Consider the following 21,395-nt stretch of genomic DNA (forward strand, 5'->3'; position numbering starts at 1 on the left):
AATTAATAAAATCGCCACCGGACAATTTACATTGAACCCCCTCCCTTTTTGTACACTGCAGCTACTCTCTGTTTATTATCTATGTAGTCACTTCACCCCCACTACATGTACAGATTACCTCAACTAACCTGTACCCCCGCACACTGACTCGGTACTAGTGCCCCCTGTATACAACCTCGTTACTTTTATTCTTACTTTTTATTTTAATCTACTTGGTAAATATTGTCTTAACTTTTCTTGAACTGCACTGTTGGTTAAGGGCTTGTAAGTAAGCATTTCACGATAAAGGCTACACTTGTTGTATTCGGCGCATGTGACAAATACAATTTGATTTGACTGTGTGTGTCCCCTACCTGTGTCTCCATGCCCTGCTCCAGTAGTCTCCTGGCCTGGTTCTCCACCTCCAGTCTGGCTCTGCTGATCAGACAGATCCACCCCCTGCTCCAGTAGTCTCCTGGCCTGGTTCTCCACCTCCAGTCTGGCTCTGCTGATCAGACAGATCCACCCCCTGGGACAGGTAGTCTGCAGAGAGAGACAGGAGAACAGGGTGTTAGAAGGTGTGTGTGTGTGTGTGTGTGTGTGTGTGCGCGCGCGCATGCATATGTACACCTTCAGACATTTGCCTGAGATCTATAAAAACACCCTCTGACATTTGACAATATGACATTCAGCGTGATTTATTGTTCATTTCGATAGAAAACCACAGCCTCCTACAATACAGTCTTCTACAGTATTGATTTGAGAAGAGAGGAAGCGAGAGGAGAGTGAAAGTCAAGGGGAAAACACGACAGGAAGAAGCACACAGCTGTTTACATCGAAAACAGGTGGAACTGCAGTCAATAGGAAAAGTAGCAGTACATGAGGACTTTTAAACATGCGTGTGTATATTAGTGTGTGTGTGTGTGTGTGTCAGCCAGATGTTCTATGCAGATGAGTTGATCCAATTAATCCCTCGGTAACATTCATTAAGACTCATTAAGACCCACACAAACACCTTCAGTCCCTTCTACAACCCATTGTGTTAAAAAACAATATACAGTTGTATCTTTCAAAACCCCGTTACAAAAGTTCATGTGAACCAGCGACAAAGGTGGGGAAAGCTTAAGCTACCATTTCAGTCCAAAAGGAAAGAGCAGGCAGGCAGATATAAAAGCTATTTCGGTTGTTATTAATTGTCTGTTTGTCTAGACTCCCTGCTCTGCGCTGAGCGCTGTGCTCCCCAGTGTGAGAAGTCAGTTAGCAGACTGGCTAGGGAGAAGAGATTGGACAGCAGAATATCTAATCCAAAGACAATCCACTCACAGACACAACTAACATACAAATCCATAGTATGCCGGGCCCTGTGTGTGTGTGTGTGTGTATGTGTTTCAGGCAAGAAGTGTGCGTGGGGCAGCCCCCAGGGCCAGCCTTGGGCATAAGCGTCATAGGCGGTCGACCACCCCCCAAAAAAAACGTATATATTATTACATTTTGGGGGGGGGCTAAAAGTGAAAAGTGATAGTCGATTGATCAATAACCTAAAAATACTTTTAGCAACAACAAAACATTTTACAATCTGTAGAAACTACGAGAGTAGAAAGATTGCAAACTTTTGTGAAACATCACAGCACTGTTGGAAAATACATGGCAAATATGAATCCAATATGGATGGTGTTAAGAGGTAGATGGGAGGGGTTGAATGGAGCTGAAGGGTGGGACCAATAACAACAAGATAACTCATGTATAATTTACTGAGTCCGTAAAATGTATACACGTTAAGAACTTTAGTGAAACAGCACAAATAAAGATATATGGCAAATAGATACATAACTGAATGGACATCAGAAATAGATGGGAGAGGTTGAGGGTAGAAGAAGGACAGGAGTAAAAACAAACTAAATATAGATTGCGTCCTTAAAATGTATATAGTATGTATACGCTGGAAGTAGAAGCCTAAGTGTTGTTGTCCATTAGTTTACTCCAATTAGGGGAGGGGTGGTAGGGTTATGAGAAAATAATAAAGGAACACATATTTTAAAACGATATATGTGTATTTATATGTATGCATATTTATGTACAGTACCAGTCAAAGGTTTGGACACACCTACCCATTCAACGTTTTTTCCAATGTACAATGTAGAATAATAGTGAAGACATCAAACGATGAAATAACACATATGGAATGTAGTACCAAAAGTGTATTTTATATATTTGAGATTCTATAAAGTAGCCACCCTTTGCCTTGACGACAGCGTTGCACACTCTTGGCATTCTCTCAACCAGCTTCATGAGGTAGTCACCTGGAATGCATTTCAATTAACAGGTTTGCTTTGTTAAAAAGTTATTTTGTGTAATTTCTTTCCTTCTTAATGTGTTTGAGCCAATCAGTTGTGTTGAGACAAGGTAGGGGTGGTATACAGAAGATAGCCCTATTTGGTAAAAGATAGCCCATATTATGGCAAGAATAGCTCCAATAAGCAAAGAGAAATGACAGTCCATCATTACTTTAAGACATGAAGGTCAGTCAATCTGGGAAATGTCAAGAACTTTGAACGTTTCTTCAAGTGCATTCGCAAAAACCATCAAGTGCTATGATGAAACTGGCTCTGATGAGGACCGCCACAGGGAAGGGGGGGGGGGCACCTTCCAGGCAAAAAAAATTTGTACCCCAAATAAATGGTGGCTTAGGGCCCACAAAAGGCTATGGCCCAGGTAGGCTAAGGGATTTCTAATTTGTTGTTGAGGTTAGAAAATGCTGTATTTCAAGCCTTTCCAGCTTGGCCACTGGCCAGGTAGTGACGTCTAGCAAGGTCCTCAGTGGGCTCTTTGGCATTGACATGGCACTGCGGGCACCATGATGTGCATGTTGTTGGCTTCTTGTGGTGCTTCTACACTAGGAACTGGGTCTGTGGTGTGCCATTGCTCTGGGCAGCTGTTACCTCACAGGCAGTGGAGGCTACTGGTTCTACATCAATCAGCCTGCCTCATCGTCGGCCATATTTATCAGCACTGAGCAGACACTTCTCAACACAGCCTGGGAAACGGAGGCAATACACTGAAAATAACTCCAACTGTCACCCTGGAAACACAATTTAGCCATTACAATGGGAGAAAGGGACTCCTGATAAGAAACATTAGCTGTGATTCAATATGGCCGACTGGAAGCTCACTAGGAGGGGAGAGGATGCTGAAACAATTTCACAAAAACCTGCAATTCACTTCACAGCTGATAAGAAGGAGGCGACAAATAGAGAGAGAGAGATTGTTCTTGTCCTGAGAACCTCCACTTTTAAATTAGAAGGGAGGAATGAGAAAGAGAGAGCGAGAGAGTGAGGAGACAATTTCTTGGGATAGCTTATTTAGCACAAATTGGAAGGCTATCTAAATTCACTTCTGCTATATATGCATCAGCTCTCTGGCTCCATCAATATGTGAACCTCTTAAAAAAAGGTCTTCACAAGAACACAATGCAGCAGGAGCAACGATGATTCCTCGTTTCACTTTCAAAGGGAAAGGAGGAAGCCTGCAAGTAACATCAATAGCGATGACAGAGAGAGCGTGAAATGACATTGGATTGTCCACATTTCCAGAGAAAATGCAACCATCCAGGACACCACAGCGTGACAGCGAGCGTGTAGGCTACTACTACAGTACTACAGGTGTGAAAGCCATTTAGAGAGAGAGAGTCAATGTTACCATAAAGCATCCAGTAAATGTCAGTGTGGATGGCTGGCAAAGACAAATCACAGCCCACGGTTTTAAGTGCATAGATAACGCTGAAGAGAATAGCTCTAACACTGGCGCAGTCAGAGTCATTATTGTGACAGTGTCACACTCACTCAGATAAAAAAAAATGTTTCCTTATGTTGACCAGAGAAAGGGTTAAAACTAGTGCACTGTTTAACGATGAGAGGCAAATTATCATTGTTGTCTCTGCCCGCCTGTGATTGGACAGACTGTAGCAACTGTACCATGAGTTCTCATTGGTTCCATACACAGAGCTTCCCTTCTATTGTCTCACTGTCAGATGGACGAGAGGATAGAGAATGTGTTTGTTAGTCAAAGGGCCGGGAACGCCAAAAAAATCCACACACAAGGGGACACAAGGATTAGGGAAAAGAAAGGGCAGATAGAGACTAGACAGGGACTGGGTACAGTTGGAGTCAGCCTCTCTCCTAATGGCTATTTTTTAACCCAGGTTTCTGAGAACCAGTTTCAGAGTGGAGGGCTAAAATAGCTCTGTAGTCATTATATCTGGACACCAGGGACACAGGGACGACACAGAACCCGTTTCCACACTTGTTTGTGTGTAACTGCTAACATAAACCTCAGTGTGAATTTGCTGCCAAAGCAGAGGTGTGAAATAGACAAAGAGGAATAGGATAGAGATGTTTAGATGTTTCTTTGCCCAGCAGAGCACGTATGTGTGTTTGTGTGTGTACATGTGACCTCCGCACTGCTTGAAGGTCACCCCCAGTGTTTCTTGGCACTCAGTCCTTTCCCATGGCTTCCCAACACCGCTCAGACAGCAACACATAAACACATGCTCCCTCCACAGCAACAGGAAGTGTGTGTGTGAGGGGTGGCTTGGACACCCTCCCAGTGGGACAGTGAACAACAGGAAGAGACAGGAGGCTCCAGCTCCAGGGTCTAAAGAGGGGCCTAAGTGCATTAGATCTCACCAGCCAGATTATCACACTATCTCCATGTTTTATTAAGAGGGAAATACACTATTTTGTTTCACATGTCTTTCAGTGAAGAGATTTCAACTGTGTTCAGCTTGGCCAAATATATGCACGTGCGGATACACAGCCAGCCAGCTGCAGTGGGTTGCACTCAGCCTTCTACCGGATGAACCCTGAACTCAGATGACCACACGCAGAACACACTAAAATATCAGCTCTCTCAGTATGGGGCCATGAGTGAGGGGGAGAAGAGAGGGATGAAACGAAGGAGAGAAAAGACACTCAGAGGTCAAAGGGACATGAGGTACTGTGATTAACACAGAGTGACATAATATAAGAACACTCTGCAATCCTGTCCGTCATCAGTAAACAGGCAGACTGGGTGAGGTCATCAAAGAGGGTCAGTCAATGAGGTCATCACAGGGGTAATCCGTGTTGTTGCCAGTGATGTGACCTCAGTGAGGTTTAATGATTCAGAATGGAGTAATGCTGGGGTGTGTGTGTACGCGTTTGTGTGTCTGTCAAAAAAGGGTTTAGATTTTCCCACTTTGGTCGACTTTTTTAACGTTCTTGATTTTTCGTTCATTTTAGGCTCATGTTAAGCTGGCAGTTATGGTGCACAGGTGGGGTTTTTTTTATATCGATGCTTCATTAGGGAATTTAAGGTCATAAGTCTCAATGTAAACGGACTGGGAAGTGCCATCAAGAGAAGGTAATAGCAAAGATGAAACGGGAGAGAGTTGACATACTATTCTGTCAGGAAACGCACTTATCCACACCTGAACATGAGAAACTCAAGAAAATGGGATATAGGAATATTTTTTTTTACTTCTTACAAAATGGATAGAAGGGGAGTTGCAATCTTGATCCCAAATTCAGTTTATTTTGAGTTCATATCAGAAATAAAAGACAAGGAGGGTAGATGTATAGCTAATAATAGCTAATTAAATGTAAACTGGATAACAAGGAAGTTACAGTATTTAATGTATACCCGCCCCCCAGGGAGTGACATGGTCTTCTACAGAAAGGTGTTTGATTTAATTGCCACAGAAACCTCTGGCACGCTTATCTGAGGGGAATTTAACATGATTTTAAACTCAAAAAAATCGCACAGCACAAATCAAAATAGGAAAATTAGCCATAGTTGCTAAAAAGTGAGATAGGATATGACAGGATTCAGGACTGCTTGATGTATGGCGTGACATCCACATGACAGATAGGGAATATACTATTTACTCAGCCATACATTTTCATGTACAATGCAGATGGACACAGGCCTAAGGATTGTAGGATCGGGCCAGAGCGACTTATCAGGTCATAGTTTACCTTACTCTACACCTTGATAGCAAACCAATAAATACTACATGGAGGCTTAATACAAGCATGCTGAATGATCCAGCATTCATGGAATCAATAAAGACAGAATTGAACATCTATCTGGAGAATAACGATAACGGGGATGTATCTCCTGCTACATTGTGGGATGCAGCTACGGCGGTTATTAGAGGGAAGATCATCACCACATCATCTCTCAAGAAAAAGATTAAAGCACAGAATCTGCCGAAATTACAGGAAACATTAAGAAACTTGGAACGATTTAGTCATTGCAAAGACCCTCTTATATTACGAGAGATTCAAAAGGTAAAACAGGAAATTGACCAGATGTATAGTGAAGAAGTAGAGAAAAAGCTCAGGCTCCTGAAGCAATGATATTATGAAGCAGGCTCAAAAGGCAGCAGAATGACTAGCAGAGAGACTCAGGAAACAACAAGCACAGAAAACCATTTTCAAAATAAAAGAGCCCAAAACAAAGAAGATTACATGCAAATTGGATGAGATACAGAATGCATTTGAATCCTATTACACAAATCTGTACAAGCAACCAGAGAAGGCAGATGCACAGACAATAGAGCATTTTTTTGAACTCCCTTGATCTCCCCTCGATTGGCACAGAGCAAAATGATAGACTTACTTCAGAAATAACTACTGAGGAAAATAACAATGCAATATCTCATCTAAAAGCAAAGAAATCTCCAGGCACTGATGGCTTCCCTTCAGAATGGTTCAAAGCCTTCAATGAACAACTAACACCTCTACTTCAGGCCTGTTTTAACTGGACTCTGCGGGGGGGGGGTCTACCACCATCGTGGAGAGAAGCTATCATATCTGTAATCCCAAAGGAGTGTAAAGATAAGAAGGAATGCAGTTCCTATAGACCTATTGCAATTCTTAACACGGATTATAAACTATATGCATCAATAACAGCCAAATGAAGTGCTATACAAGTGCTACATTAATCAGTCTAGATGCAGAAAAGGCATTTGATTCAGTGGGTTGGGATTATCTATTCCAAGGTATAGAAAGATTTGGTTTCAACAAGAAGTGATACAGTGCATCAAAACACTGTATTCATGTCCGACCGCTAGAATAAAGATAAATGGACATTTGTCACGAACGATAAAATTAGAGCGAGGGGCAAGACAAGGCTGTAATCTTTCACCCACGCTCTTCTTGTACATCGAGCCATTAGCACAGGCAATAAGACAGGACATCTTTAGAGGGAATAACAATAAGAGGCAGTGGACATAAGATATGCATGTATGCTGATGGCCTTCTGTTACTCCTTAAATACCCAGGCTCAAGTGTACCTAGATTGATGGATGTTTTACAAACATTTGGAAAATATTCAGGATATGTGCTTAACGTACACAAGACCCAAGCCCTAGTATATAATTATACCCCACAGGAAGAGCTGAAGAGTAGGTAGAACTTCCACTGGACCTCTTCATCCATCAAATATCTGGGAGTAAACCTACCAAAAGATACACCCAAACTTTATGACATGAATTACGATCACATCAACAAGACAATATATGATGACCTGGACAGGTGGAATTCACTTCCTGCGGATCTAAGTCGTAGAATTGAAACAATCAAAATGAACGTCCTGCCGAGGTTACTGTATTTGTTCCAGTCACTGCCTGTAGAAATCCCGCCTAAACAGTTTAGTGGGATAAACGGATATCAAGGTCTATCTGGAACAGTAAGAGACCAAGAATTAGATATGCAACATTACAATTACCAAAAAACTGTGGAGGTGTGGCCTTACCAAACCTAAAATATTATTTTGTGTCAGCCCAATGAGACCTCTGGTGTGTTGGTGCAATCCAGAATACGAATCCAAGACTACTTTGACAGAGATACCATACAGTCAGTTTTGGGAAATAAGGACATGGTCATAGAAATATAGAATAGACAGAATCAGTGGATTAATTTCTCTTTTAAGACATGGTTGGGGATAGTTAAGCAAAATCACTTAGACAGAGTAGTCAAACTACTGAGTTGGCTCGCATACGACCCCAGCTTCATCCCTGCAACTCAGGACAGCAGATTTAAACAGTGGACGCAGAAAGGCATCACATAATTCAGCACAATTATAAGGAATGGGGACCTAGAAAACTTCCAGGATCTAAGTAAAAAACATGGATAAAAAAGCTTGGATAAACAAGATTTGTACAGATACCTACAAGTTCGACACTATTTCTTAAGGGAGATAACAGTGATTGACCCTCGAACACCTCAAAATGTATCCAATTATTCACTAATGCATACAACTTGGGGAGCAACAAAAAAAAATTCAAATCTTCTTCTTGGTGACAGGGGGCAGTATTTTCACATCCGGATGAAATGCATGCCCAAATTCAACTGCCTGCTACTCATCCCCAGAAGATAAGATATGCATGTTATTAGTAGATTTGGATATAAAACACTCTGACGTTTCTAAAACTATTTGAATCATGTCTGTGAGTATAACAGAACTTGTGTAGCAGGCGAAACCCCGAGGAAAAGCCATTCAGATTTCTTTGTTTTTGAGGTCACTCTCTTTTCAATGAGTTTTCATTGGGAATCCAGATTTCTAAGGGACCTTCTTGCAGTTCCTACCGCTTCCACTGGATGTCACCAGTCTTTAGAAATTGGTTGAGGTTTTACCTTTGTGTAATGAAGAAGTAGCCCTGTTCAAAATGAGGGTCACTTCAAGTGTACTGTTAGATAGAGGCGCGTGACCAGAAAGGTAGCGTCAATTTGATCGATTATTTACTTTAAAAAATACCTAAAGTTGTATTACAAAAGTAGTTTGAAATGTTTTGGCATTACAGTTACAGGTAACTTTTGAGATATTTTGTAGTAACGTTGCGCAACTTGGAACCTGTGTTTTTCTGGATCAAACGCGCCAAATAAATTGACATTTTGGATATATATCGATGGAATTAATCGAACAAAAGGACCATTTGTGATATTTATGGGACATATTGGAGTGCCAACAGAAGAAGCTTGTCAAAGGTAAGGCATGATTTATATTTTCATTTCTGCGTTTTGTGTCGTGCCTGCAGGGTTGAAATATGTTTTCTCTCTTTGTTTACTATGGTGCTATCCTCAGATAATAGCATCGTTTGCTTTCACCGAAAAGCCTTTTTGAAATGTGGCATGTTGGCTGGATTCACAACACGTGTGGCTTTAATTTGCTATCTTACGTGTGTGATTTCATGAAAGTTAGATTTTTATAGTAATTTATTTGAATTTGGCGCTCTGCATTTTCTCTGGCTTTTGGCCAGGTGGGACGCTAGCTTCCCACATATCCCAGAGAGGTTACTAACCTCTCTAGGATAGGGGACGCAAGCGTCCCACTTGGCCAAAAAGGCTTTTCGGCGAAAGCATAAGAAGCTATTATCTGATGATAGCACAACAGTAAACAAAGAGAGTAGCATATTTCAACCCTGCAGTCGCTACACAAAAAACAGAAATAAAATATAAATCATGCCTTACCTTTGACAAGCTTCTTTTGTTGGCACTCCAATATGTCCCATAAACATCATAATTGGTCCTTTTGAAAGGCGGCCAAATGAGGAATTGGCTTTGGGGATGACCAGTGAAATATACCTGCTGGAGCGCGTGCTATGGGTGGGTGCTGCTAAGGTGACCAGTGAGCTAAGGCAGGGCTTTACCTAGCAAAGACTTATAGATGACCTGGAGCCAGTGGGTTTGGCAACGAGTATGAAGTGAGGGCCAGCCAACGAGAGCATACAGGTCGCAGTGATAGACTGCATCCAATTTGCTGAGTAGAGTGTTGAAGGCTATTTTGTAAATGACATTGCTGAAGTCAAGGATCGGTAGGATAGTCAGTGATGCTAGACGGGCAGGCGGATGCGGGCAGCGGTCGGTTGAAGAGCATGCATTTAGTTTTACTTGCATTTAAGAGCAGTTGGAGGCCATGGAATGAGTGTTGTATGGCGTTGAAGCTATTCTGGAGGTTTGCTAACACAATATCCAAAGAAGGGCCAGAACTTTACAGAATGATGTCGTCTGTGTAGAGGTGGATCAGAGAATCACCAGTAGCAAGAGAGACAATAATTGATGTATAAAGAGAAAAGATTCGGCCCAATAATTGAACCCTTGGCACCCCCATAGAGACTGCCAGAGGTACGGACAACAGGCCCTCCAATTTGACACACTGATCTCTATCTGAGAAGTAGTTGGTGAACCAGGCGAGGCAGTCATTTGAGAAACCAAGGCTGTTGAGTCTACCGATAAGAATGCGGTGATTGACAGAACACTCATTTAACATCTGTTTTTATAGCTTCCTCCATTTGTTCGTTTGCATGCTGTTCTGTTAGGTCAAATGCAGTCAACGGATTGTACAACGCAAGAACAATGCTGCTTTTCACTTTGTTTCTTAATATAAATCATTTGATTTCTATGATTCCAACAGATGACCAAGTGTTTTGATCTATATCGCAAGTGAAATGGCCAACGCAATATTTGGCAAAAAAAAATGTGCAATTAGATTTTCTGCACATATCGTGCAACCTAGAGTATGTGTGTTTGCAATGTTTGCAGTCTTCTTGGGTAGGATGCTACAAGCTTGGCACACTGCAATTGGGGAGTTTCTCCCATTCTTCTCTGCACATCCTCTCAAGCTCTGTCAGGATGGATGGGGAGCGTTCCTGCACAGCTATTTTCAGGTCTCTCCAAAGATGTTAGACCGGGTTCAAGTCCGGGCTCTGGCTGGTCCACTCAAGGACATTCAGAGACATGTCCCAAAGCCACTCCTGTGTTGTCTTGGCTGCGTGCTTAGTGTGGTTTTCCTGTTGAAAGGTGAACCTTCGCCCCAGTCTGAGGTCCTGAGCACTCTGGAGCAGGTTTTCATCAAGAATATCTCTGTACTTTGCTTCGTTCAAAACATCCCCGCAGCATGATGCTGCCACCACCATGCTTCACCGTAGGGATGATGCCAGGTTTCCTCCAGATGTGACATGGGCTGTTATTGTGACCGTATTAAACGCCACACCAGTAGTCACGAATCATGATGGCAGTCAAATTCCACGTGGCCGTTTAGTCACGGTAATTAGGCTTCTCCACGCTGTGATCCTGCTGATGGTCATTAGTAGTCCACAAAACTTGTGGCATGGAGCATTGTCCTGCTGGACAAACCAATCCTCAGGGTCGGGGAACATTGTCAGAGCAGAAGGAAGCAAGTTTTCTTCCAGGACAACCTTGTACGTTGCTTAATTCATGCATCCTTCACAAAGACAAATCTGCCTGATGTGAGACCTGGAGAGGCCTACAAGCCACAGTGTCACGCACCCACTGTGAAATTTGGTGGAGGATCGGTGATGATCTTGGGGGTGCTTCAGCAAGGCTGGAATCATTTTTTTCCAGCAGGACAATGCTCCATGCCACACAGCCAGGTCAATCAAGGTGTGGATGGAGGACCACCAGATCAAGACCCTGTCATGGCCAGCCCAATCTCCAGACCTGAACCCCATTGAAAACCTCTGGAATGTGATCAAGAGGAAGATGGATGGTCACAAGCCATGAAACAAAGCTGAGCTGCTTGAATTTTTACACTCAGGAGTGGCATAAAGACCCCCAACATCAATGTGGAAGACTGGTGGAGAGCATGCCAAGACGCATTTGATTTCTGAACTCTTCCTAAGTTAAAACATTAGTATTGTGTGGTTTAAAAATGAATATGAACTTATTTTCTTTGCATTATTCGAGGTCTGACAACACTGCATCTTTTTTGTTATTTTGACCAGTTGTCATTTACTGCAAATAAATGTTCTAAATGACTAAATACTTTTAATTAGGGTGAAATGTTGTCAGTAGTTTATAAATAAAACAAAAATGTAAATTATACCCAAAAACATACCTATAAATAGTACAACCATAGAAACGGATCATTTTGCAATGGTCTCTTAAATTTTTTCCAGAGCTGTATATTCCCTACAGGCTGCATCCAATCTAACCTGGTCATGTTGCCAGATATTCTTCATAAATTAGCCAACTCCATTGTCATTCACGGTGTCATTTGGCATTCAAATCAACAAAAGAGTTAGATAAAACAGTCGGATCTGGCAACCAGGCTAGTGTGACTAATGGATTGAGGGTAATTATGTCTGTCCTATCAGACAGGTGTATAACAACCGATGATTGGCCAAAAGTCCCCTAGGGTTCAAGTACCATTACAATCGCCACAGTTGCCGAGCCCGGTCTTCTAGAGAGTGCAAACACACAGACTGGCATGGTGACAAAGAGAGGGAGAAAGACACAAAGAGTAAGAGAGAGGGGGAGGGGGGAGAAAGAAAGCGACAGAGATAATTTTGAAAAAAAAAAATAAATACACCTTTGGCACAATTCCGAGATGTCTTCCTTCAATCTAGTGACACCGGCACCAGCGGAAAACACCCTCTGAAGAAAACAGTATGTGCTCTGAAGCCTCGGAGTTGAGACAGAGACAGCTCCTCTTTAATTTTTCCATTTCCTGCCAAAATATGACATCATTATCCTCTGCCTGACATTGACATCCCAATTTCAGTACTGAAACCGGGCCAATCTGTGGAATGTGAATCCTAATGACTGTGTTCCAGAGCTTACGTGGAGAAAATAGCCATTACTGAACAACACAGGCTTGATAGGTGTCATGTCTGTCTGTGGAGCTAGTGCCACTTAGGCTACAGACACACAAGAGCAGTGGGCCTACAGACCTCCCAAAACTGGCCCACGACTGAATATTTTTTGGGTAAAAAAATATATACTGTAAAATCATCAAGATTTCAACAAAAAACTATTTTAATATAGGAAACTTAAAATTATTCCCACAAATAAAAAAAAGAGACGTGATCGTGTCTCAATGCAATCAAGTAATTCATTTGTTATTTTCAAATACAATTTCTTGGGCTTAGTTATTTTCAATTGTCAGTGTACATTATAATTGCAGTGTACATGATAATATAATTATTTTATTATAATTATTATAATAATAATGTTCCGGCCCCCGACCATCCGCTCCGACAAAAATCGCCCCCAGGCTAAATCTACTTGCCTACCCCTACACTAGACACTATACTACACTGAACTAAAGACTGCTCAAAGCTAACGAAAGGATGAAATGAGGGACCTGTTACATGAGACCAATCAGAGGAAAGAGGAGATGTAGAGAGGGGAAGAGAGAATAGGGAAAGAGAGGGGGTTGATAGAGAGAGAGAAGAGAGAGCGTGAGAGAGAGAGGGAAAATGTTGAGCGCGAAAGGATGATACAGAGAGAAATAGAAAGTGTGAGAGACACGCTGCCAGAGAAGGGAGTGAGGGTGGGCGAGGTGAGTAGGAAGGGCTATTAGTTCTCCGAGACGGAGCAAATGAGAGTGGGAGAAGGAGAGGAGAGCGCAGAACAGCCAGAGAGCAGAACAGTGATCTCTCTACTCCAGCCTGGATCCTTACACACCCTGAGGACTTAACTACACCATCTTACCTGTCACGCACAGCCAGAAACCGCCTCAGCGGCTTCAGGTCCTTTTCTTTCGCTCTCTCGTCCTCCTTCACTCTACCTGGGAGGGAGTGTTCCACCCGGCTATCTATGCTGACAGTGCTGTGGGGTAGAGGACGGAGACACACACACGCGACTACCTCAGAGAACAAGGTAAACATCTATCACTGCACTGATTTCTCCATTCTCTGTTACAATAGCCCGCTTGATAATGAATGTCAGTCTGTACACTGAAGCAAATAAATGCATTTCAGATGCGTTCAAAAACATACTCAAAATGACAACAGTAATGACTTCTTGCCAAAAGCACTCATTTTCTACCTCTGCTGAACCGTGAGGAACGGTTGTCAAAACACAAAACGCCACCATAATGTACAGTACGTGCACACTATCAGCAGAGTTCAAAAGAACAAGCCTGCAAACTTCTCACTCGTATTGTACCAACAGACAAAGAACCACCAGCCGTGTGCACTCACTGCATGTACAGAACCATAGCGCTCTAGCACAGTCTCTGCCTGTCTGTTACGCCAGCCTACAGTCACACAGTAGAGACATAACTCGACCAACACAGCACACAGTCTCATCCAAAGGGATTATATTTCTGCTCCTTCTCCTGCCTGCCCACTTACTCCACACTCTGATAATGTTAAGCATCACTTATGAGCGCGGTGTCTCTGAAGCCTTGCTCTTAGCGTGGAGCGGAGCACGGGGGCTTTTGTGCAAACACACCGTTCTCATAACAGCCTGAGCCTTCCATTCATCTCACACACACACACACACACACACACACACACACACACACACACACACACACCTTCTCAGAGTGCACTGTGAGCTGTCATGCGTGCAAGTGAATAACTGAAATCCAGTGGCTTAACCTCTGTGTGCAGTGCCACTGCGTGAAATTACAGAAACAAAACCATATGCTCTGTGATATACGGATCATACGCTGTCATATGCTCTGTGTCATACAGATCATACGCTGTCATATGCTCTGTGTCATACGGATCATACGCTGTCATATGCTCTGTGACATACAGATCATACGCTGTCATATGCTCTGTGACATACGGATCATACGCTGTCATATGCTCTGTGTCATACAGATCATACGCTGTCATATGCTCTGTGTCATACGGATCATACGCTGTCATATGCTCTGTGACATACAGATCATACGCTGTCATATGCTCTGTGACATACGGATCATACGCTGTCATATGCTCTGTGTCATACGGATCATACGCCGTCATATGCTCTGAGTCATACAGATCATACGCTGTCATATGCTCTGTGTCATACGGATCATACGCTGTCATATGCTCTGTGACATACGGATCGTACGCTGTCATATGCTCTGTGTCATACGGATCATACACTGTCATATGCTCTGTGTCATACGGATCATACGCTGTCATATGCTCTGTGACATACGGATCATACACTGTCATATGCTCTGTGTCATACGGATCATACGCTGTCATATGCTCTGTGTCATACGGATCATACGCTGTCATATGCTCTGTGTCATACGGATCATACGCAGTTACATGCTTTGTGTCATATGGATCATATGCTGTCACATGCTCTGTGTCATATGGATCATACGCAGTTACATGCTTTGTGTTATACGGATCATACACAGTTACATGCTCCGTGTCATACACTGTCATATGCTCTGTGTCATACGGATCACACACTGTCATATGCTCTGTGTCATATGGATCATACACTGTCATATGCTCTGTGTCATACGGATCATACACTGTCATATGCTCTGTGTCATACGGATCATACACTGTCATATGCTCTGTGACATACGAGCTTGTCTCTTCTCCCAGTAGCACTGCTAGTCTCTGGCCCTCTTAAGCTTATGTTCACACACAGACAGACACAGCAAAAGATGGAGAGAGAAAGAGATGAAGAGAGAAAGAAAGAGAGAGAGCGAGATGACAGAGGGAGGGAGCCTGCACAAAGGACCAGTTCAAAGGCTGAGGGCTCATTTGTCAAACAAACGCATGACAGGCCTTGAATAGCCAAAGGTATAATAAGTAAGACATCCACTAGTAATCAAACAAGAGTCAGATCACCTTTCTCTGTGTCTCTCCATCTCTCTCCATCCCCTTTTCTAGGGGGGGGGGGGGGGGATTAATTCAATACAAACCCGATTAGAGGTTATTAACAAAACACACAATGACAACAGACAGGCAGATCTATCACTGGGTTGATTTAACGTACTGATACAGCTCAGACTGTCTGGACAATGATCATTTGGGGCTGAAATATCATGACACACTTTCTTCTCATTCATTATCCTCCTTTCATTTACGTCTCTTCCTCTCTCCATCTTTTTGTTCTCCAGGACGACGATTGAGGGAGGAAAAATAAACGGAAGGATGATGTCATCCCCTGATTTGTCCCACTCTCCTACTCTGTGACAGAAAGAGAGAGAGAGAGCGCGCACCAAATGCCACATAGCTGATGGCCCAGTGTTGTAATATAGTCTCCTCTCTCTCTCCAAAGCAGCTAATGACCTTCCTCCCAGCCTGGTCTGACTTTGAATAAGGTGCCACAGCACGGAGGTGATCCTGCCTCACCCCAGTGGAATTACAAAGTGTGAGGAGACGGAAACGCCATTGACCTTTACTCTCCTCTCTGGAAGGTGATGGAGGGGTGTTTCTGAAGGGTGTCGGAGGGAATACGTACAGAAGGAAGAGGGGAGGACAGTTGAGTATCAGCCAGGCACTGCTCTGCCTCTGTTAAGATCCGAGGAGGACTACAGGTCAAATAACAAAAGCTTGCCAAGCAGCTGCCTAAAAGAAACCATTCATTTAGTAAAACCACGTGGCTGGATGCTACGATGCACATCCTCTCCCTGCCCACCGCGGACGACGAGTGCGTGTGTTCCTGCGTTTAATGAATCCTCGGCGCTTTCCCCAAACCGGAATACAGTGTTTTTTTTATTGGATGTACGAGAGTATAGGGCCGTCCTCTGTGATCCATCACTGTTGTATAAAGCCTCTGGGTAAAGTAAATGGAGAAATGTTTTGAAGGTGGACTGGTCTTTCTCTCGTGGTGGAGCTGAGTTTGTATCCGTGGAAATAGAAAAGGAAGGATCCAAAGAAAGGCAGTTTCAGTTGGCCCCGACTGCACTCATCTGCATCATAACACTCCCATTATTTAGACAAAAGGCTGCACCATCAGGAATAAAAGTGCGCCAAGTGGAGATTTACTGCATTGGTATTACTACTACTATAAAAGCATTGCTACTACAGAACTATGGTTGGTTCTTGTGATTTCCTGTCGGGGCCTCAGCAAGTCGGCTCCGGCTGGTTCATGGACTCTTGAAGGGGAGACGGCACACGAGGGAGAGGTGAGTACAGTGTGTCTGCAATATAAATGCCTATTGAGCCACAAAAGGACTGTCTGGTTTCTGGATAGTTTCTCTGGACATGACCAGCCTCTGGGCAGATCACACGGGAAACTGCGTTATATCTAGACATGAAAGCAAAGCAAGGACGTTTCATGAAGCGAAATACCTAAAGAACATGGACACATTGATCAAAAGTAACCACAAACACAACTCTAAGCCTAGCGTAACAACAAAACACTGACACGACTGACTAAAGTGAAGCACTATTAGTTTGAGTCAGCTAACAACGTAACACTAGATAAAAGGTGTCAGCAATGAAGGGATAAAGGGAGTGTACTCATTTTCACTCTTTCCACAAAGCGAAAATCTTATTATCACACACGGCAGAACACCATTTTTTTTAAAGTACAGCGGAAAACTGTGGAAATTGGCTTTTTGATTTTTAATTGCCACCTTTTGAAAGATTCCATCAAGATGACATCACAAAATCAGTTTGAGATTGAAACTTCCACACTTGAAAAGGTTCACACATTGGCCACATTTCACACTAAATGGAATCTCAGTGAGGTAAAAATACACTCAGACAAAGTCACAAAGACAGCCAGACAGATAGATAGACAGATCAGCTAGATGAGATTTAAAAGGAATAGAAATAGCCTCTTCTACACTGTTGTATGCTCCCATATAACCTAGTTCATCAGGAAATGACAATGAGACACATAAGACATAGATGAGAGGCAGTCAGTAGTCATGCATACGATACACTTCTGTGGTGAAACACAACACCTTTCTCTCCCACTATACATAAGTTAATGCAATCAGTCTCTGGCCTGATCTTTCTCTCCTCCTCTCTCTGTGTGTCACCATGTCTCTCTAGGATAATGCATACCCCTCCTGTGCTGATCTCAGAAGCCACCATGAGCAACGTGACTGTCCTCGACACCTCGGAACCCTCTGACCTTGATATGACCCAGTCTGCTGCCCCCTACCCCGTCAGCTTCCAGGTACATGCTTACATGTATACCACTTCGACTTTAATTAAGAGGGTAAATGTAGTTCAACGTCAGTTATCGTGAAAGCAGATAGCACGATTAAAGCATATCGCAATGAAAGCCGATATCACGATTAAAGCATATCGCAATGAAAGCAGATAACCAATTTCATACTGATATCTCGACACAAGCAATTATTACAATACTATTATTGTGATACTATGATTATCGTAAAACAAAATGCTATTACCCTCCGGATTTCCAGGTGTCGCTGACAGGGTTCCTGCTGCTAGAGATCGTGCTGGGCCTAAGCAGCAACCTGACAGTGCTGGTCCTTTACTGCATGAAGCAGAACCTCATCACCTCCGTGTCCAACATCGTCACCATGAATCTGCACGTCCTAGACGTACTAGTGAGTGACAGTCTTTGATGTTTCCATTAGGCGCAGACCTCGGATCAGTTAATACATTGAAAATACAAACTTTAACCATTGGGAGGGAAAACACAAAACTGACCTTAAATCAATGTTTAGGGACAATTCCAGTGAGTGTCTAGAATGAGATGATTGCAGTGCAATTATTCTGTGACAAATCTCAAGATTCTTCAGGAAGCAGGCCACTATCTGCTGTAGAAGGAGACAAATTTAACTAATGATAATCTTAATCCTTATTTATCTCTCTGGTTCCAGGTTTGTGTGTCTTGCATCCCTCTGACTGCCGTGGTAATACTCCTCCCCCTAGAGGCTGATACGGCGCTGGTCTGCTGCTTCCACGAGGCCTGTGTCTCCTTCGCTAGCGTAGCCACTGCCTCGAACGTGCTAGCCATCACCGTCGACCGCTACGACATCTCAGTGCGTCCAGCCAACCGCATGCTAACCATGGGCCGTGCCGTGGCTCTGCTGGGCTTGATTTGGGCTATGTCCTTCTTCAGTTTCCTGGTCCCCTTCATGGAGGTGGGCTTCTTCAGCGATTTTGGCTCGGAGTCTGTCAACCAGACTGCAGTCGCCTCTGTGGTCCATACTAACGAGTACTACACAGAGCTGGGGCTGTATTACCACCTCCTGGCTCAGATCCCCATCTTTTTCTTCACGGCCGTAGTCATGCTGGTGACCTACTACAAGATACTCCAGGCCCTGAACATCCGCATCGGGACCCGCTTCCAACACAACCAGCCCAAGAAGAAGCTCCGCAAGAAGAAGACCATCTCCTTGACCACTGCAACGCAGGTGGAATCTACAGATGCGTCCCAGGGCAGCGGGGCGGTCAGAGGGGGCGGAAACCCACCTGCTGTCCTGTCCATGCGGACCTCCGTCTCCGTCCTCATGGCTCTGCGCAGGGCTGTTAAACGCCACCGGGAACGGCGGGAGAGGCAGAAACGCGTCTTCAGGATGTCCCTACTCATCATCTCCACCTTCCTGCTCTGCTGGACGCCCATCACAGTCCTCAACACGGTCATCCTCAGCGCAGGGCCCTCAGACTTCACGGTCAAGTTGCGGTTGGGTTTCCTGGTCATGGCCTACGGGACGACCATCTTTCACCCACTGCTCTACGCCTTCACCAGGCAAAAGTTCCAGAAGGTGTTGAAGAGCAAGATGAAGAAGAGGGTGGTGTCTGTGGTGGAGGCTGAGCCCATGCCCAACAACGTGGTCATTCACAACTCCTGGATCGACCCCAAGAGGAACAACAAGAAAGTCACCTTCGAGGAGACTGAGGTCAGGCAGAAGTGTCTATCTTCCCAGGACCTGGAACAAAACAACATCGTCTGTCAACCATGATAAGAGCGTTGGACTAGTAACTGGAAGTTGCAAGTTCAAATCCCCGAGCTGACAAGGTACAAATCTGTCGTTCTGCCCCTGAACAGGCAGTTAACCCACTGTTCCTAGGCCGTCATTGAAAATAAGAATTTGTTCTTAACTGACATGCCTAGTTAAATAAAATGAAAAAAAAACAATGAAAAAAAAAGGAGATCGTGAAGATCGGCTTGGAGGCACTTGTTAGGCCGACAGAGGTCAACAGAGGTGGCAGAGTGGGATAATGGGATGTCCATCTTCAGAGAAAGTGGACTTAAGACAATTTCTGAGAAGCCATTGAATATCTGCATGGCTCGAGGGAGTTGGTAGACATGCGTCTGAGCCAAGGTCAAGATAGAACAGCTTCTGTTCAGAAGATGTAGAATAAGACAATGTGGATTATGAGGACGTGAAATAAGAATGAAATGGAATAAGCAACGGACACTCATACAAGGTGACAAAACATTATCAGGAACCAACTCATTTAAAAAAGGGGAAACCACTAATGTAAATGAAAGTGTTTTACCTGTATAGTTACCCTAAAGGGGATCATGTGTTACTATTTATTGTAAGAGGTTGATGTGGCGTCAAGGACAATTTAAACTAAATACCGTACTGCATGGTGTTGTTATAAAACGTGACATAATTATTGTGTATAGTCATGTACAGTGTATAGAATAAATATATGTTTACAACACATAAAAGGAAAGATTCACCCATTTTGAATATTATATGAAATTTGTGCATCTCTGAGCTATGAGCAAAATGCATCATACCAGCTGTGTTTCTGCCTGCTTGAATGGCTAATAGCTCAGAGAAACAGGAAAACATGAAAAGACCCCTGGACTCGATAGAACCCAGCTCAGAGATAGACAAATATGATAGAACATTTAAAATGGGTGACTCTTTCCGTTAAGCCCTAAGTATTTGTCGTTTTATAATAAATAACGTGAAAAATGTTTAGAGGGGACTCTACTGGGTATTCTGGTTAAATGGTCTTCTGTCACATATACTGCACTTTATTACGCTTTCGTAAACTTGTCGACTTAGGCACTGAGGACATCTAGCCAGTGTAAAGCCACAAATACTTACATGTGAAATTCCACTTCCCATTTCCTGTCCTCTGAGAGTATCTTTCCATGTGCCTGTTATATGTGTGATTTAGTGTAAGATGGGGGGATAGAAAGAGGCCAGCAGCACTTTGCAACCTCAGCGAGAGTCTGCAATCTGAAAACTAATCACAGCATTACTAAGACGTGACCTTGTGATTTCAACACATAATCAGCGCCTGTAGCCTAACCATCCTGAGGTGACTCCAGCTGCTCTACCGGCCATAACACAGCTGTTATGTTGCTTCTCTTATTATCTAGCCATCTAGCCACAGGTCGGGGTGAAGAGAACAACATGGCTGCCATAACTGGAGCCTGCTTCTTTTCATAATCACACTGATGCCAACTGGCAAATCAATCTGTATTTTCTGGTTGGAGTTGGAGGACAGTGAGTGAGTGAGTGAGTGAGTGAGTGAGTGAGGGAGGACTCGGACCTACTGCGGGCCATAGCGCTTAGCAAGGATGGGGCAAGTGGGGGGGGGGGGGGGGTGATTGTGAAGGGGTCTGGTCACGGGCTATGAGGTACTGATACAAAACACTCGCCACACCACTTGCCTTTGCCGAGCTCCTCTTTCTCCCACGCTTGATGCCTTGTGATTACCAAGGCTAGGACTGCTAGCTAGATAATAACGGGTGGCTGTGGCA

General features: G+C 43.6%; 1 protein-coding gene and 1 pseudogene across 2 annotated transcripts in view; one reads left to right on the forward strand and one right to left on the reverse strand.

Moving 5' to 3' along the window:
- Positions 1-15,292, reverse strand: part of LOC118938894 (conserved oligomeric Golgi complex subunit 5-like) — an 86,581-nt pseudogene extending 71,289 nt beyond the window's left edge. Inside the window, exons 1-5 of the transcript XR_016486423.1 lie at positions 14,436-15,292; positions 13,473-13,589; positions 7,404-7,476; positions 7,165-7,216; positions 354-487 (exon numbers count right to left, since the gene is read on the reverse strand). The product of XR_016486423.1 is annotated as a conserved oligomeric Golgi complex subunit 5-like (transcript). The remainder of the gene's footprint in view (positions 1-353; positions 488-7,164; positions 7,217-7,403; positions 7,477-13,472; positions 13,590-14,435) is intronic.
- On the forward strand, positions 13,036-20,599 carry LOC110490279 (G protein-coupled receptor 22). The gene is made up of 5 exons (XM_021563578.3): positions 13,036-13,640; positions 15,850-16,860; positions 17,738-17,864; positions 18,118-18,264; positions 18,541-20,599. Exons 3-5 carry the CDS (start codon positions 17,742-17,744, stop codon positions 19,624-19,626), a joined length of 1,356 nt encoding a protein of 451 aa, XP_021419253.2. The 5' UTR covers positions 13,036-13,640; positions 15,850-16,860; positions 17,738-17,741; the 3' UTR covers positions 19,627-20,599.
- The last annotated feature ends 796 nt before the right edge of the window (positions 20,600-21,395 follow it).

This window comes from Oncorhynchus mykiss, chromosome 15 (assembly GCF_057628025.1).
Source record: "Oncorhynchus mykiss isolate SJ-2025 chromosome 15, ASM5762802v1, whole genome shotgun sequence".
NCBI classification, from domain to species: Eukaryota; Metazoa; Chordata; class Actinopteri; order Salmoniformes; family Salmonidae; genus Oncorhynchus; species Oncorhynchus mykiss.